At 46.3% G+C, this 19,441-nt stretch overlaps 1 protein-coding gene across 3 annotated transcripts in view; it reads left to right on the top strand.

Moving 5' to 3' along the window:
- The window catches only part of LOC139755968 (uncharacterized), a 155,964-nt gene that overhangs the window by 120,723 nt on the left and 15,800 nt on the right, over nucleotides 1–19,441 (top strand). For 2 of the 3 annotated variants that reach the window (XM_071674812.1, XM_071674814.1), the window contains exon 3: nucleotides 16,451–16,609. In XM_071674812.1, the coding sequence (XP_071530913.1) occupies nucleotides 16,451–16,609 (159 nt within the window). The remainder of the gene's footprint in view (nucleotides 1–16,450; nucleotides 16,610–19,441) is intronic. The other variant, XM_071674815.1, reaches the window with a different exon arrangement.

Genomic DNA, 19,441 nt, shown 5'->3' with positions numbered 1-19,441 from the left:
TGCAGGGCTGTTCTGTGGCTGAGGTGCAAGGCTGGTCTGTGGTTGAGGTGCACGGCTGGTCTGTGGCTGAGGTGCAGGGCTGGTCTGTGGCTGAGGTGCCGAGCTGTTCTGAAGCTGAGGTGCAGGGCTGTTCTGTGGCTGAGGTGCAGGGCTGTTCTGTGTCTAAGTTGCAGGGCTGTTCTGTGGATGAGGTGTAGGGCTGTTCTGTGGCTGAGGTGCAGGGCTGTTCTGTGGATGAGGTGTAGGGCTGTTCTGTGGCTGAGGTGCAGGGCCTCTCTGTGGCTGAGGTGCAGGGCTGTTCTGTAGCTGAGGTGCAGGGCTGTTCTGTGGCTGAGGTGCAGGGCTGTTCTGTGGCTGAGGTGCCGAGCTGTTCTGAAGCTGAGGTGCAGGGCTGTTCTGTGGCTGAGGTGCAGGGCTGTTCCGTAACTGAGGTGCCGAGCTGTTCTGAAGCTGAGGTGCAGGGCTGTTCTGAAGCTGAGGTGCCGAGCTGTTCTGAAGCTGAGGTGCAGGGCTGTTCTGTGGCTGAGGTGAAGGGCTGTTCTGTGGCTGAGGTGCAGGGCTGTTCTGTGGCTGAGGTGCAGGGCTGTTCTGTGGCTGAGGTGCAGGGCTGTTCTGTGGCTGAGGTGCAGGGCTGGTCTGTGGCTGAGGTGCATGGCTGTTCTGAAGCTGAGGTGCCGAGCTGTTCTGTGGCTGAGGTGCAGGGCTGTTCTGTGGCTGAGGTGAAGGGCTGTTCCGTGGCTGAGATGCAGGGCTGTTCTGAAGCTGAGGTGCCGAGCTGTTCTGAAGCTGAGGTGCAGGGCTGTTCTGAAGCTGAGGTGCAGGGCTGTTCTGAAGCTGAGGTGCAGGGCTGTTCTGTGGCGTAGGTGCCGAGCTGTTCTGAAGCTGAGGTGCAGGGCTGTTCTGTGGCTGAGGTGCCGAGCTGTTCTGAAGCTGAGGTGCAGGGCTGTTCTGAAGCTGAGGTGCAGGGCTGTTCTGAAGCTGAGGTGTAGGGCTGTTCTGTGGCTGAGGTGCAGGGCTGTTCTGAAGCTGAAGTGCAGTGCTGTTCTGAAGCTGAGGTGCAGGGCTGTTCTGTGGCTGAGGATTCAAGGCTGTTCTGAAGCTGAGGTGCAGGGCTGCTCTGTGGCTGAGGTGCCGAGCTGTTCTAAAGCCGAGGTACAGGGCTGTTCTGTGGCTGAGGTGCAGGGCTGTTCTGTGGCTGGGGTGCAGGGCTTGTTCTGTGGCTGAGGTGCAGGGCTGCTCTATGACTGAGGTGCAGGGCTGTTCTGTGACTGAGGTGCAGGGCTGTTCTGTGGCTGAGGTGCAGGGCTTGTTCTGTGGCTGAGGTGCAGGGCTGCTCTGGGACTGAGGTGCAGGGCTGTTCTGTGGCTGAGGTGCCGAGCTGTTCTGAAGCTGAGGTGCAGGGCTGTTCTGTGGCTGAGGTGAAGGGCTGTTCCGTAACTGAGGTGCCGAGCTGTTCTGAAGCTGAGGTGCAGGGCTGTTCTGAAGCTGAGGTGCCGAGCTGTTCTGTGGCTGAGGTGCAGGGCTGCTCTGTGACTGAGGTGCAGGGCTGTTCTGTGGCTGAGGTGCAGGGCTGCTCTGTGAATGAGGTGCAGGGCTGTTCTGTGGCTGAGGTGCCGAGCTGTTCTGAAGCTGAGGTGCAGGGCTGTTCTGAAGCTGAGGTGCAGGGCTGTTCTGTGGCTGAGGTGCAGGGCTGTTCTGTGGCTGAGTTGCAGGGCTGTTCTGAAGCTGAGGTGCAGGGCTGTTCTGTGGCTGAGGTGCAGGGCTGTTCTGTGGCTGAGGTGCAGGGCTGCTCTGTGGCTGAGGTGCAGGGCTGTTCTGTGGCTGAGGTGCAGGGCTGCTCTGTGGCTGAGGTGCAGGGCTGCTCTGTGGCTGAGGTGTAGGGCTGTTCTGTGGCTGAGGTGCAGGGCTGGTCTGTGGCTGAGGTGCAGGGCTGCTCTGTGGCTGAGGTGCAGGGCTGTTCTGTGGCTGAGTTGCAGGGCTGTTCTGAAGCTGAGGTGCAGGGCTGCTCTGTGGCTGAGGTGTAGGGCTGTTCTGTGGCTGAGGTGCAGGGCTGCTCTGTGGCTGAGGTGTAGGGCTGTTCTGTGTTTGAGGTGCAGGGCTGCTCTGTGGCTGAGGTGCAGGGGTGCTCTGTGGCTGAGGTGTAGGGCTGTTCTGTGGCTGAGGTGCAGGGCTGGTCTGTGGCTGAGGTGCAGGGGTGCTCTGTGGCTGAGGTGTAGGGCTGTTCTGTGTTTGAGGTGCAGGGCTGCTCTGTGGCTGAGGTGCAGGGCTGTTCTGTGGCTGAGGTGCAGGGCTATTCTGTGGCTGAGGTGCAGGGCTGGTCTGTGGCTGAGGAGCAAAATCATTCTTGGAAAGACATATAGGGTTACTTTGGAGCTGAAGTTCAAAGTTTTTTGTGTGTGAGATGTAGGAGTGTTGTGGTGCCTGACGATGTAGGACAGCAAACTGTCATTATTTGTTCCATAAATCACACCTCAGGTAGACGAAGACGAGGAGGAGGAGGAGGAGGAGGAGGAGGGTGACAGACTAGCATAAAAAAAGATGGTCGATGGAGTGGCTTGAGTGGAATTATTTAGGTGAATTCCGGCCTTCACTACACCTGCAGTGTCCTGAGTGTCTCTATTTCCACGACAAGTGTTAAGTAATGCTGATGTACTCTGTCTAATGGGCTGAGCTGTCGGTAAAAAAGGTGAAGTGGTTGGGTTATGTGTTGAAGAAGGTTAAGTTTGGTCAAACGGAAACTCCTGCCATATGGCGCCTGGAACACTGTCAAGAAAACCTGGACGCTGCCAGGTATTCATGAGGCTGATTCCAGCGAAGCTTGGAGGCAATGTTTATATCTGCCAGGGTCATGATGGCCTGCAGTATCATGAATCATGACCAGTGCCCCAGAACCTGCAGCAGGGACAGGGGGAGTCACTCATCCTTCGTGCACTCAAACCACAACCAACCTGTTCATGAGGAGCCCAGGATGTTTGAGTCTCCTGACGCAGTGTTCTCAGGGTCATGTTCTACAGGATGTCCTCCTGACGCAGTGTTCTCAGGGTCATGTTCTACAGGATGTCCTCCTGACGCAGTGTGCTCAGGGTCATGTTCTACAGGATGTCCTCCTGACGCAGTGTGCTCAGGGTCATGTTCTACAGGATGTCCTCCTGACGCAGTGTGCTCAGGGTCATGTTCTACAGGATGTCCTCCTGACGCAATGTGCTCAGGGTCTTGTTCTACAGAATGTCTTCCTGACGCAGTGTGCTCAGGGTCATGTTCTACAGGATGTCCTCCTGACGCAGTGTGCTCAGGGTCATGTTCTACAGGGTGTCGTGTGTCGCGACATGCTAAGCATTTCTATGCTGACTGGTGTCGATGTATTCGATTGGCAGAGAAAGGAATTCTTCATTAACGACAACTGTTATGATATCACGACAGGCTCTCTGTAGTAGACTTTGTGCTTCTACAATCGTCGTGACCAGATCTGAAAAGAGTGATATAGTTTCGGTCTTCTTATGTACGATGTGAATAGATTTCTGAATATTTCTGTACCCGTGTAATTGAATCCAAACCTAATATTTGTTTACAGATAGTTTGTCTCCCTCACTGTTCTCCTAAGGTGAGACTCTAGCCACTCCTTCAGCTCGATGTCGACTCCAAATGATATTCACAGATAATATTCACATTGAGGCCTTTTCTCACTGTGTCCCATCCTCACTCCTCTACATCTACTCAGGTTGAATAGCATCAGCCATTTATTGGAACAACTTGCGCGTTTGTCTAAGTCCACTTGTGAGTTCATGCAGTCCTCTTCGCTTTTTTGCTTCCCTCGTGACCTCTGGGATCACCCGCGAATATAGGTGAGAGTCCGATCTTCTGGCAAGTCGTTCACATGGATCATTAAGAACAAAGTCGCAAACCAGAGCCTTACATCATGCTAGTGGTGACGTCCCATGTTGAGAAGGCTGGCCTGACGTGCATCTTGTGCTCTTTTCCACTAAGATGATATTTTACCCATCAACTGCGTTCCCCCGTTATTCCTACCATAAAACTTAGGTTTCTTGCTATCCTCCTACGTGGTATAGAGTCAAATGCTTTCTAGCAGTCTAGGTGCAGACAATTCACTCAGCATTTCTCTTATATCTAAAACAGACCCTGACTCTCGTGGGAATCGTTGAGAAATGTCTCTCACTTCGGTAATTATGTTTGTGTAAGAAGTCATACATTCGTTTTCTGATGATCATTCCAGCACTTTACAAACTACGCTTCTTCAATTCAACAACGTTCATATGGTCTGACATGTGTATGTAGACACATCTGCACATATAGTGTATGTAGACACATCTGCACATATAGTGTATGTAGACACATCTGCACATATAGAGACATTTCTTGAAGACCAGGAGCCTAACACGAGTGAGGAATATTCAGTATTTTGTTTATGTCTTTTCTAGATGTCTCAATGCTTTCTAAGACATATTCCCCTCACCATCTCGCTGGTCCTTGGGCTACAATGTCTTCCATTATGAAAACACTTTTCACCTCATCCACATCCTCGCCTACCCGTACCTCATCCTCTACAGCACTTCCCTCTGACTCGCTTGGCTTCACTAGCTGCTCCTCAACTGACAGTTTGATTCGTTCAAAAGTCATGGGTTGTTTCCCCACCTTGACCACAATATATTCTTTCAAAGTTTCTGTCTAGTTCCTCATATTTTGTCTTGGTCAATCTGTTCCCTGCTCTCTTGCATCTTCCAGATGCTGGCTGGTTGGACTGCCGTCTGTATAGTTTCCATTGTTTTTTGTTTAATTTCATGTTATGGTCTTTAGTTGCTCTATCCGTACATCTATTGAAGAACTATTCACCGTCTTCATCATCAATTTTGTTTAAAAACTTTAAGGTTGTGATCAGGCCTCCCTTTACTCTTCTCTCTTACATTGTTAACAAATTTTAGGCCTCTAACCTTTCCCTGTAACTCAGCTCTCATTATTCAGGCACCAGTCTTCTCTATTAGTTCTTATATATATATATATATATATATATATATATATATATATATATATATATATATATATATATATATATATATATATATATATATATAATATATATGTGTGTGTGTGTGTATATATATATATATATATATATATATATATATATATATATATATATATTCCTATGAGTCCACGGGGAAAAATGAAACACGAAAAGTGTTTCATTTTTTCCCGTGGACTCATAGGAATATCTTGATCACGCGCAAAATTGTGAGCCCTTCCAATATATATATATATATATATATATATATATATATATATATATATATATATATATATATATATATATATATATATATATAATCACCATTTTCCGCGTTAGCGAGGTAGCATCAGGCTCAGACGAAGAATGGCCGCATGGCTCACATCCGTTCTCTATCTGTCATGTGTAATGCACCAAAACCACAGCTTCCTATCCACCAGGCCCCACAGACCCTTCCTTGGTTTACCTTAGCCGTTTCACATGCCCTGGTTCAGTCCATTGATAGTACGTCGACTCCTGTATACCTTATTGCTCCAATTCATTTTAGCCCATGTACGCCTTTCACCCTCCTGCATGTTCTGGCCCTAATCACTAAAGATCTTTTCATCTCTAATTTGGTTTACCTCTTCTCCTTCTTCCCTCCTCTTCTAAAACCTCTGTCATCTTCTCACTCATTCTCTCCTTATGTTCAAACTATTTCAACACACCTTCTTCACTCTCTCTACCGCGCTCTTTACATTACCACACATCTCTCTTACCATTTTTTTGATTACTCGATCAAACCACCTCACACCACATATTGTCCTCAAATATTTCATTTCCAACGCATCCACCCTCCTCCGCACATTCTCATCCAAGGCCCATGCCTTGCATCCGCATAACATTGTTGGGACTTCTATACCTTCGAACACACGCATTTTTGCCGTCCCACATAACAAATTCTCTCTCCGTACATTCTTCGATGCTCCCAGAACCTACGCAAACCTTTACCCACCTTATGACTCATTTCCGCCTCCACGGTGCCAGTCACGACCATGTCCTCCCCCAGGTATGCAAAGCACTTCACTTTCTCCAATTCATCTCCAATCAAACTCACACTCCAGCTAACCACTCCCTTTACGCTGCTAAACCTAATAACCTTACTTTGTATTTATATTCACTCTCAATTTCCTCTATTCACAATCTTCCAACCTCAGTCACCAGTTTCTACAGTTTCTCACTCGAATCTGGCACTAGTGCTGTGTCATCAGCAAACGACATCTGACTCATATCCCAAGCCCTTTCATCCCCAGTAGACTCATACTCGCCCCTCTCTCTAACACTCGCATTTCCTCCCTCTCCAACACTCGTATTTTCCTCCATCACCAACCCATCCATAAACAAATCAAACAACCATGGTGACATCACACACCTCAGCTGCAGACCGACCTCCACTGGGAACCACTCGTACATTTATACCCTTGGTTTATCATCTCTCTGATAAAGACTACTAAATGCTGTCATATATGTAAGACAACCTCAGTACCTCCTGACCTCATACCTCCACACCGAACATAATCATTACTGGTTACAACTTGACCATATTCAAAGAACTCCTCTTGTTTCTTTCGTCACAGTAAATGCGTCTGACGTGTCAATGGTCTTGATTGGTGTTTTAAGCAGCATTTCTTCCTTCCTCATCCTATTCTCTTCGTCTGGAAAATGATCTTCTAGTCTGAAAATGCTCAGTGATTTACGTATACCAACCTCCTGCTTCGCAAATCTTTTTGATATGTTGTCACCCATATGTTGGATAAATCACTCGGTGCTGAATTGTCCTCCTCATCTCTTATTTCAACTAGATGTCTCCTTTTCCCGCATCAAATACTGACCCTAAATACTCTGAACTTTACTTAATCCTACCATCTAACACACCATATATCTCTCAGATATGTTCTGTCACAAACGCTTCGTAATGTTCCCTCAACAGGAACAGCTGATAACCACCTGTGTACCCCCCCCCCCCCCCCACAGGTCCGTCTTCCACTTCAGCAGTTAGTGTTCCCTGGCCTCTTCTATTGCTAGTCACAGGTCTGTGTTATACGGGTATCAAGTCTTGTTAATCGATTCTAGAGGAGTTTTTATCAGCCAATGCAACTAATCAACAACTGATATATAATCAGTATGGTGCATGTGGATGGGACACCCATAGACATCCCTTTCTGGGGCGCTTTCATGTATTGTGCCATCTCTACCCTGACTACGTACATTCCTTCTAAATCCCCTTGTGTACTTCGATTCTTTGTTCGTGTCCTTTCATTATTCATTCTTTTTTTTCCTATTGTCTCGTTTCCCCTCCCATTTAGTTTTCCGTCGATGAGTGTTTGTGTGTATGTGTGTGTGTGTGTGTGTGTGTACAAATAAAGAAAACGTAATTTGAATGTGGGCAACCATTCGGTCGAAAATACTCCTGTAAGGTATTACATAAATCACAGAACTGGAAGGTCATAACAGTAACTAGTCATCGTACGCTAAATTGGCTCAGTAACCACGCCCCTCTTCCAGAGCTACTATGTTCGTGTCTATCCATTTATTCACACCAAGTGTGTTTATAGTTTATAATTAGACTTTGTTTCTCTATAATGATGTTAGAAATTAGTAACATAAAGATGTTAATGATTTTAAGGCATTAGCACTTTAGATAGGATGTTAGAAATGTTAAACATGTACCACATACGGTCGAAGTCAAGGACACCATTGTTTTCGAATGAAGTGTTATTTATTATTTCTTTGCTTTGTAACGAATATAAAGTAAACAGAAACAAATGACACCAAACATAGAGCACAATTGACAATAAACTACGGTTTGTACAGGCTAGATATATCCCATATCATTACGTAACTGATAAACTTTCTATATAGACAGTACGCGGAGGGGGGGTAAAATGCTCATGGGAACAGCCACTTTGCGGGCGGGACTGTCAATCATTTCAGTGCATCACCAGCCAGCCAGCTGATGGTACCTCACAACTGTCGACAGGTGTCATCGCTGTGGTAACCACTAATTGTATCAGCTACATACGCCTTGCTGGGCTTCCATTTCAAAGTAATTTGAACATTCTCTACTATTAAGAAACTTTTCAACATTTATGTATGGTGTCTACACTAACCATGTTCCTCAGTATTTTGTTCAGTTCATACACCAATCTTATGCTATTAAAGTACTTCATAACTTTTTTAGCAAGTCTCTCAGTTCCATGTTCTGTTCTCTGGTTGTTTTATCTGTACATCTGTCGAAGAACTGTTCACTGTCCATATTATTGACCTTTCTTAAAATCATACGTTGTGATCGGGTCACTCCTCTCTTCAAGGCTGGCAAACTCTCCGTCTGACTTAGCTCTCATAAATCTGTATATGTATGTGTGATGACTAATTGTTTGTGTGTTACGGGGAGAGACTCTACACTCGTGTTGCCCCGCCTCTTAACCATGTATATATGTACTACGTCTTTACTCCTGTACACACACACACACACACACCAGCCCTGGCCAAGTGTACGTGCGTGATTACTATTTGTGTTTTACAGGGAGAGACTTGTACACTCGTGTTGCCCCGTCTTCTTAACCTTGTATATATGTACCATGTCTTCGTGTGTGTGTGTGTGTGTGTGTGTGTGTGTGTGTGTGTGTGTGAGCAGTAAAGCAACAGAATCAATAAATCTAAATATGACCTCGGTCACGTGACCTTGCTTCTTCTCAGTGGTGAAGTTTTTGTAATACTCATTCTTAACACGTCAACACTGCCGTGAGAGAGCAACCATTATTATTGACAAACCATCAAGATGCAATATGACCCTCTTAATAGTAAAAGTTAATGTCACCTGGATAATTTACGCACAAAAATTTGCTATAACTGAAAGTAAATTCATGAGTAGTGTTCCATAAAACAATAATAGTGTGGGGTGGTATTATTCGAACTTCACAGCAAGTCCCTCATAAAATATTTACCATTTTCTCTCATGATTTCATAAGAGAGAATGTTTAAGGTATAACTTTAGTAATGTAGAACTTGTCACATGATTGCCAAAGACTGTACACAAATACTGTGAAATTCGCATTTTTCTAATGTCAAATAAACTTCTAAAGTCATCTGTAGAGTGAGAGGAGTAGTTGATTACGTGTTACCATACGGCAAGTGTATCACGTCATACCAGATGGCGGCTGTATGATGTGGTACCAAAGGCACCTGTGTCTCATGGTATCAAACGACAGCTGTATCATATTGTGTTGCCAGACGGTGGCTGTATCATGTGATACCAGAAGGTGGCTGTGTCACGTGGTACCAGACTGCAGCTGTATCACCTTGTGCCATATGATACCTGTGTCATCATGGTTCCATACCCCATGTGTATCACGTGGTATCAGATGGCTGCTGTATCACGTGGTAACAGACAGTAGCTGTATTACGTGGTACTTGTCGGCAGCTGTATAACGTGGTACCAGACGGCGGCTGTATCACATAGTACCAGACACCAGCAGTATAACGTAGTACCAGTTGGCAGCTGTATCACGTGGCACTGGACTGCGGGTGTATCACGTGGTACAAAACAGCAGGTGTAATACGTGATATCAGACGGCATGACAACAGGTGCCGTTAGACAACGGGTGGATACACAGGTAACAGAGGAGCTGTTGGCCTACGCCGTGCTCACCTGCTGAAGTTCCTGAGGTTATTCATTTCGAGGACGAGCTGGAAGGATGGGAGACTGATGCTTTGAATCATCAGAACCTGTGATGCATTATAGAAACTTTTCCCCTGAGACTTAGATAATGTCTAGCATGAATGCCTTTTCCCTCGTAGAACATATTTATTTTAACCTCTCGTTAATACGCGTTTTTCGGGTCTTAGAAAACCTCAGTTATGCAGTGCTCCGGACATTGCTAGTCTTCTCAAGTTACTTTTGAAACTTTGGATTTGTTGTTATACCTGTGTACTGATTCCTCAGTGCTACAACACCTGCGCCTGTACCTGCATGTACTACAACACCTTACCCACACTGTACCTGCATGTACGACAACACCGTAATAACACTGTACCTGCATGTACTACAACACCTTACCAGCACTGTACCTGCATGTACTACAACACCTTACCAGCACTGTACCTGCATGTACTACAACACCTTACCCACACTGTACCTGCATGTACGACAACACCGTAATAACACTGTACCTGCATGTACTACAACACCTTACCAGCACTGTACCTGCATGTACTACAACACCTTACCAGCACTGTACCTGCATGTACTACAACACCTTACCCACACTGTACCTGCATGTACGACAACACCGTAATAACACTGTACCTGCATGTACTACAACACCTTACCAGCACTGTACCTGCATGTACTACAACACCTTACCAGCACTGTACCTGCATGTACTACATCACCTTACCCACACTGTACCTGCATGTAATACAACACCTTACCAGCACTGTACCTGCATGTAATACAACACTTTACCCACACTGTGCCTGCATGTAATACAACACTTTACCCACACTGTGCCTGCATGTACTACAACACCTTACCCAAACTGTACCTGCATGTACTACAACACCTCACCCACACTGTACCTGCACGTACTACAACACCTTGCCAACTCTGTACCTGCATGTACTACAACACCTTACCCACAGTGTACCTGCATGTACTACAACACCTTACCCACACTGTACCTGCATGTACTACATCACCTTACCCACACTGTACCTGCATGTATTACAACACCTTACCACACTGTACCTGCATGTACTACAACACCTTACCAGTACTGTACCTGCATGTACTACATCACCTTACCCACACTGTACCTGCATGTAATACAACACCTTACCAGCACTGTACCTGCATGTAATACAACACTTTACCCACACTGTGCCTGCATGTACTACAACGCCTTACCAACACTGTACCTGCATGTACTACAACACCTCACCCACACTGTACCTGCACGTACTACAACACCTTACCAACTCTGTACCTGCATGTACTACAACACCTTACCCACACTGTACCTGCATGTACTACAACACCTTACCCACACTGTACCTGCATGTACTACAACACCTTACCCACACTGTACCTGCATGTACTACAACACCTTACCCACACAGTACCTGCATGTACTACAACACCTTACCCACACTGTACCTGCATGTACTACAACACCTTACCCACACTGTACCTGCATGTACTACAACACCTTACCAACACTGTACCTGCATGTACTACAACACCTTACCCACACTGTACCTGCATGTACTACAACACCTTACCCACACTGTACCTGCATGTACTACAACACCTTACCCACACTGTACCTGCATGTACTACAACACCTTACCACACTGTACCTGCATGTACTACAACACCTTACCACACTGTACCTGCATGTACTACAACACCTTACCAACACTGTACCTGCATGTACTACAACACCTTACCCACACTGTACCTGCATGTACTACAAACACCTTACCCACACTGTACCTGCATGTACTACAAAACAGCATAAACACCTTACCCCACACTGTACCTGCATGTACTACAACACCTTACCCACACTGTACCTGCATGTACTACAACACCTTACCCACACTGTACCTGCATGTACTACAACACCTTACCACACTGTACCTGCATGTACTACAACACCTTACCCACACTGTACCTGCATGTACTACAACACCTTACCCACACTGTACCTGCATGTACTACAACACCTTACCAACACTGTACCTGCATGTACTACAACACCTTACCCACACTGTACCTGCATGTACTACAACACCTTACCCACACTGTACCTGCATGTACTACAACACCTTACCAACACTGTACCTGCATGTACTACAACACCTTACCCACACTGTACCTGCATGTACTACAACACCTTACCCACACTGTACCTGCATGTACTACAACACCTTACCCACACTGTACCTGCATGTACTACAACACCTTACCCACACTGTACCTGCATGTACTACAACACCTTACCCACACTGTACCTGCATGTACTACAACACCTTACCCACACTGTACCTGCATGTACTACAACACCTTACCCACACTGTACCTGCATGTACTACAACACCTTACCCACACTGTACCTGCATGTACTACAACACCTTACCCAGCACTGTACCTGCATGTACTACAACACCTTACCCACACTGTACCTGCATGTACTACAACACCTTACCCACACTGTACCTGCATGTACTACAACACCTTACCAGCACTGTACCTGCATGTACTACAACACCTTACCAGCACTGTACCTGCATGTACTACAACACCTTACCAACACTGTACCTGCATGTAGTACAACACCTTACCCACACTGTACCTGCATGTACTACAACACCTTACCAGCACTGTACCTGCATGTACTACAACACCTTACCCACACTGTACCTGCATGTACTACAACACCTTACCAGCACTGTACCTGCATGTACTACAACACCTTACCAACACTGTACCTGCATGTACTACAACACCTTACCCACACTGTACCTGCATGTACTACAACACCTTACCCACACTGTACCTGCATGTACTACAACACCTTACCCACACTGTACCTGCATGTACTACAACACCTTACCAGCACTGTACCTGCATGTAATACAACACCTTACCCACACTGTGCCTGCATGTACTACAACACCTTACCCACACTGTACCTGCATGTAATACAACACCTTACCCACACTGTACCTGCATGTACTACAACACCTTACCAACACTGTACCTGCATGTACTACAACACCTTACCCACACTGTACCTGCATGTAATACAACACCTTACCCACACTGTACCTGCATGTACTACAACACCTTACCCACACTGTACCTGCATGTACTACAACACCTTACCCACACTGTACCTGCATGTATTACAACACCTTACCCACACTGTACCTGCATGTACTACAACACCTTACCAACACTGTACCTGCATGTACTACAACACCTTACCAACACTGTACCTGCATGTACTACAACACCTTACCCACACTGTACCTGCATGTACTACAACACCTTACCCACACTGTACCTGCATGTACTACAACACCTTACCAACACTGTACCTGCATGTATTACAACACCTTACCCACACTGTACCTGCATGTACTACAACACCTTACCCACACTGTACCTGCATGTACTACAACACCTTACCAACACTGTACCTGCATGTACTACAACACCTTACCAACACTGTACCTGCATGTACTACAACACCTTACCCACACTGTACCTGCATGTACTACAACACCTTACCCACACTGTACCTGCATGTACTACAACACCTTACCAGCACTGTACCTGCATGTAATACAACACCTTACCCACACTGTACCTGCATGTACTACAACACCTTACCCAGCACTGTACCTGCATGTACTACAACACCTTACCCACACTGTACCTGCATGTAATACAACACCTTACCCACACTGTACCTGCATGTACTACAACACCTTACCAGCACTGTACCTGCATGTACTACAACACCTTACCCACACTGTACCTGCATGTACTACAACACCTTACCCACACTGTACCTGCACGTACTACAACACCTTACCAGCACTGTACCTGCATGTACTACAACACCTTACCAGCACTGTACCTGCATGTACTACAACACCTTACCCACACTGTACCTGCATGTACTACAACACCTTACCCACACTGTACCTGCATGTACTACAACACCTTACCAGCACTGTACCTGCATGTACTACAACACCTTACCACACTGTACCTGCATGTACTACAACACCTTACCCACACTGTACCTGCATGTACTACAACACCTTACCAGCACTGTACCTGCATGTACTACAACACCTTACCAGCACTGTACCTGCATGTACTACAACACCTTACCAACACTGTACCTGCATGTACTACAACACCTTACCAACACTGTACCTGCATGTACTACAACACCTTACCAGCACTGTACCTGCATGTACTACAACACCTTACCAGCACTGTACCTGCATGTACTACAACACCTTACCAACACTGTACCTGCATGTACTACAACACCTTACCAACACTGTACCTGCATGTACTACAACACCTTACCCAGCACTGTACCTGCATGTACTACAACACCTTACCCACACTGTACCTGCATGTACTACAACACCTTACCAGCACTGTACCTGCATGTACTACAACACCTTACCCACACTGTACCTGCATGTACTACAACACCTTACCCACACTGTACCTGCATGTACTACAACACCTTACCAGCACTGTACCTGCATGTACTACAACACCTTACCCACACTGTACCTGCATGTAATACAACACCTTACCAACACTGTACCTGCATGTAATACAACACCTTACCCACACTGTACCTGCATGTAATACAACACCTTACCCACACTGTACCTGCATGTAATACAACACCTTACCCACACTGTACCTGCATGTACTACAACACGTTACCCACACTGTACCTGCATGTACTACAACACCTTACCCACACTGTACCTGCATGTACTACAACACCTTACCCACACTGTACCTGCATGTACTACAACACCTTACCCACACTGTACCTGCATGTACTACAACACCTTACCCACACTGTACCTGCATGTACTACAACACCTTACCCACACTGTACCTGCATGTACTACAACACCTTACCCACACTGTACCTGCATGTACTACAACACCTTACCCACACTGTACCTGCATGTACTACAACACCTTACCCACACTGTACCTGCATGTACTACAACACCTTACCCACACTGTACCTGCATGTACTACAACACCTTACCCACACTGTACCTGCATGTACTACAACACCTTACCCACACTGTACCTGCATGTACTACAACACCTTACCCACACTGTACCTGCATGTACTACAACACCTTACCCACACTGTACCTGCATGTACTACAACACCTTACCCACACTGTACCTGCATGTACTACAACACCTTACCCACACTGTACCTGCATGTACTACAACACCTTACCCACACTGTACCTGCATGTACTACAACACCTTACCCACACTGTACCTGCATGTACTACAACACCTTACCAACACTGTACCTGCATGTACTACAACACCTTACCCACACTGTACCTGCATGTACTACAACACCTTACCCACGCTGTACCTGCATGTACTACAACACCTTACCAACACTGTACCTGCATGTACTACAACACACGCTATCTGTGGCAGTGGTACTTATATTCGACTTGTGATTATTTAGGAGAATTTTCACTTCACCTACAAGGCAACAAATTCAGCAAACCTACTCATATACCATCTGTTAAAGACTGTTTACACACACACACACACACACACACACGCACACACACGCGCACACACACACACACACACACACACACACACACACACACACACACACACACACACACACACACAAATACGTGGGACATTAAGTCATTTGTGCTCAACCCAGCTAATGGGTCCCACTGTCTTATGATGAGCTGATGGTGTCATCATCCACCATGACACTGTAGCATTCACCATAACCATTTGACCCTCACCATAACCTTTTGACCCTCACCATAACCTTGTGACCATCACCATATCCTGGTAACTGTGGCGGCCACCATAACCTTGTGACCATCACCATAACCTGATAACTCTGGCGTCCACCATAACCTTGTATTCATTACCATAACCAGGTAAAAACACCATAACCTTATGGCCACTACCATAACATGGCAACCAGCACCATAACCTTGTGACCACTATCATAACCTGCTAAACAGCTCCATAACTTGGTAACCAGCACCATAACTTTGCAAAAGTTATGATATCATGATCATAATAATATCATGATGATTACCATAACCTTGACCACCACAATCTTGTGACCACAACCATAACCTTGACCACCACAATCTTGTGACCACAACCATAACCTCGTGACCACCACAACCTTGTGACCACAACCATAACCTCGTGACCACCACAATCTTGTAACCACAACCATAACCTCGACCACCACAACCTTGTGACCACGACCATAACCTCTTGACCACCATAACCTTGTGACCACAACCATAACCTTCTTGACCACCATAACCTTGTGACCACAACCATAACTTCTTGACCACCACAACCTTGTGACCACAACCATAACCTCTTGACCACCATAACCTTGTGACCACAACCATAACCTCTTGACCACCACAACCTTGTGACCACGACCATAACCTCTTGACCACCACAACCTTGTGACCACAACCATAACCTCTTGACCACCATAACCTTGTGACCACAACCATAACCTTATTATAACTATAATCAGCTGACCACAACCATAACCCCTGCTGTTGTCTCCCCTGCAGACCTACGAGCCTAAGGGGTTCGTGGCGGAGGTGGCGAACGAGAGGCGTCGCGAGCCTCGGGTGTCGATGCCTCTGTTCCTGGAGGAGGTGCCTTACAGCCGCATCTCCCTCCCGCCGCTCGTGCCTGTCGAAGTAAGGAACCCCAGCAGCCCATATCCTGTTAGTAGTCCTGATCTCCGTCACCCACACGGCCTGCCCCGCCCTCCTGCATGATATAGTTCACGCACCCAACCCTCGCTTCCCGCCCACAGCACACCACACACCATGATGAACTACTCGTATGCTTTGTGTTCTCGCCGTCTGGCGGATGTGACTTCACTTACAGTAACCAGGTGTACAGTGTGACGCTGCTGGCCAGGACAGAGCCGTGTTGGTGACACACACACACACACACACACACACACACACACACACACACACCCGAGACTCGACCACATGTACGAGGCAGAATTCTGGCTGGACATTATCAGTGACCTTATCTTAGCCACACATGGTCTCGAGATGAGCCACATGGTGACAACAGGAGCCGACACCTGACCTCCAGACCCACACACCAGGTGTTCACACCTGACACAGAGTCATGACTAACAACCCAATTAATTGTTCTGAGCAAGTGTCAGACACCAAAATAAACATACACAAAATAATTTTAAAACGACGGAGGCTTAAGGACGTTACTACAATAAATACTTATAATTAACTGCTGCACCACAGGAGCCCCGGGGCAGCGCTGCCGCTAGAGCTGTGAAATGATTACCTCCAGATGATACACCATGGTTAACGACTGTCTGCTGTACTGTACAGGGGTTGCCGCGTGGTGGCATAAATGACGTAAGGGGAGTCAGGGAGGAATGGGATGTATTTCGGGAAGCAGTGATGGCTTGAGCAAAAGATGCATGTAGCATGAGAAAGGTGGGAGGTTGGCAGGTTAGAAAGGGTAGTGAATGGTGGGATGAAAAAGTAAGATTCTAAGTGAAAGAGAAGGGAGAGGCGTTTGGACGATACTTGCAGGAATTAGTGCAAATGACTAGATGTATAAAAGTAATCAGGCTGGAGGTCAAGAGAAAGGTGCAAGAGCTGAAAAACAGGGCAAATGAGAGTTGGGGTGAGAGAGTATCGTTAAGATTTTGGGAGAATAAAAAGATGTTTTAGAAAGAGATAAAAAAGTGCGTAAGACAAGAGAACAAATGGAAACATCGGTGAAGGGGCAAATGGGGAGGTGATAACAAGTAGTGATGAAGTGAGAAGGAGATGGAGTGAGTATTTTGAAGGTTTGTTGAATGTGTTTGATGATAGAGTGGTAGATATAGATGTTTGGGTGGGGTTGGTGTGCGAAGTGAGAGGGTCAGGGAGAATGGTTTGGTAAACAGAGAAGAGGTAGCGAATGCTTTGCGGAAGATGAGAGCCGGCAAGGTGGTGGGTTTGGATAGTACTGCAGTGGAATTTATTATAAAGGGGGTGACTGTGTTGTTGTTTGGTTGGTAAGGATATTCAATGTATGTATGGATCTTGGTGAAGTGCCTGAGGATTGGCGGAATGCATGCATAGTGCCATTGTACAAAGGCAAAGGGGATAAAGGTGTGTTCAAATTACAGAGGTATAAGTTAGTTGAGTATTCCTGGGAGATTATATCGGAGGGTATTGACTGCGAGGGTAAAGGCATGTACAGAGCATCAGATTAGGGAAGAGCAGTGTGGTTTCAGAAGTGGTAGAGGATGTGTGGATCAGGTGTTTGCTTTGAAGAATGTATGTGAGAAATACTTAGAAAAACAGATGGCTATGGATATAGCATTTATGGATCTGGAGAAGGCATATGACAGGGTGGATAGAAATGCTTTGTAGAAGGTTTTCAGAGTATATGGTGTGGGAGGTAAGTTGCTAGCAGTGAAATTTTTCTATCATGGATGTAAGGCATGTGTACGAGTAGGAAGAGAGGAAAGTGAGTGGTTCCCAATGAATGTCGGTTTGCGGCAGGGGTGCGTGATGTCTCCATGGTTGTTTAATTTGTTTATGGATGGGGTGCTTAGGGAGGTGAATGCAAGAGGGGCAAGTATGCAGTCTGTTGTGGATAAGAGAGCTTGGGAAGTGAGTCAGTTGTTGTTCGCTGATGATACATCGCTGGTGGCTGATTCGGGTGAGAAACTGCAGAAGTTGGTGACTGAGTTTCGTAAAGTGTGTGAAAGAAGAAAGTTGAGGGTAAATGTGAATAAGAGTAAGGTTATTAGGTTCAGTAGGGTTGAGGGACAAGTTGCCTGAGGTAAGTTTTAATGGAGAAAAACTGGAGAAGTGAAGTGTTTTAGTTATCGGGAGTGGACTTGGCAGAGGATGGAACCATGGAAGCGAAGTTAGTCACAGGGTTGGGGGAGGGGGCAAAGGTTCTTTGAGCGTTGAAGAATGTGTGGAAGGCGAGAACGTTATCTCGGAGAGCAAAAATGGGTATGTTTGAAGGAATAGTGGTTACAACAATGTTATATGGTTGCGAGGCATGGGCTATAGATAGGGTTGTGCGGAGGAGGGTGGATGTGCTGGAAATGAAATGTTTGAGGACAATATGTGGTGTGAGGTGGCTTGATCGAGTAAGTAATGAAAGGGTAAGAGAGATGTGTGGTGATAAAAAGAGCGTGGTTGAGAGAGCAGAAGAGGGTGTGTTGGAATGGTTGGGTCACATGGAGAGAATGAGTGAAGAAAGGTTGACAAAGAGGATACTTGTGTTGAGGTGGAGGGAAGAAGAAGCGGGAGACCAAATTGGAGGTGGAAGGATGGAGTGAAAAAGATTTTGAGCGATCGGGGCCTGAACATACAGGAGGGTGAAAGGCGTGCAAGGAATAGAGTGAATTGGAAGTATGTGGTATACCGGGGTTGACGTGCTGTCAATGGATTAAACCAGGGCATGTGAAGCGTCCGGGGTAAACCAAGGAAAGTTTTGTGGGGCCTAGATGTGGAAATGGAGCTGTGGTTTCGGTGCATTATACATGACAGCTAGAGACTGAG

Source organism: Panulirus ornatus, chromosome 20 (assembly GCF_036320965.1).
Source record: "Panulirus ornatus isolate Po-2019 chromosome 20, ASM3632096v1, whole genome shotgun sequence".
Classification (NCBI taxonomy): domain Eukaryota; kingdom Metazoa; phylum Arthropoda; class Malacostraca; order Decapoda; family Palinuridae; genus Panulirus; species Panulirus ornatus.
Note: the sequence above shows the minus strand (reverse complement) of the source record. Positions and strands in the feature narration are given on the sequence as shown.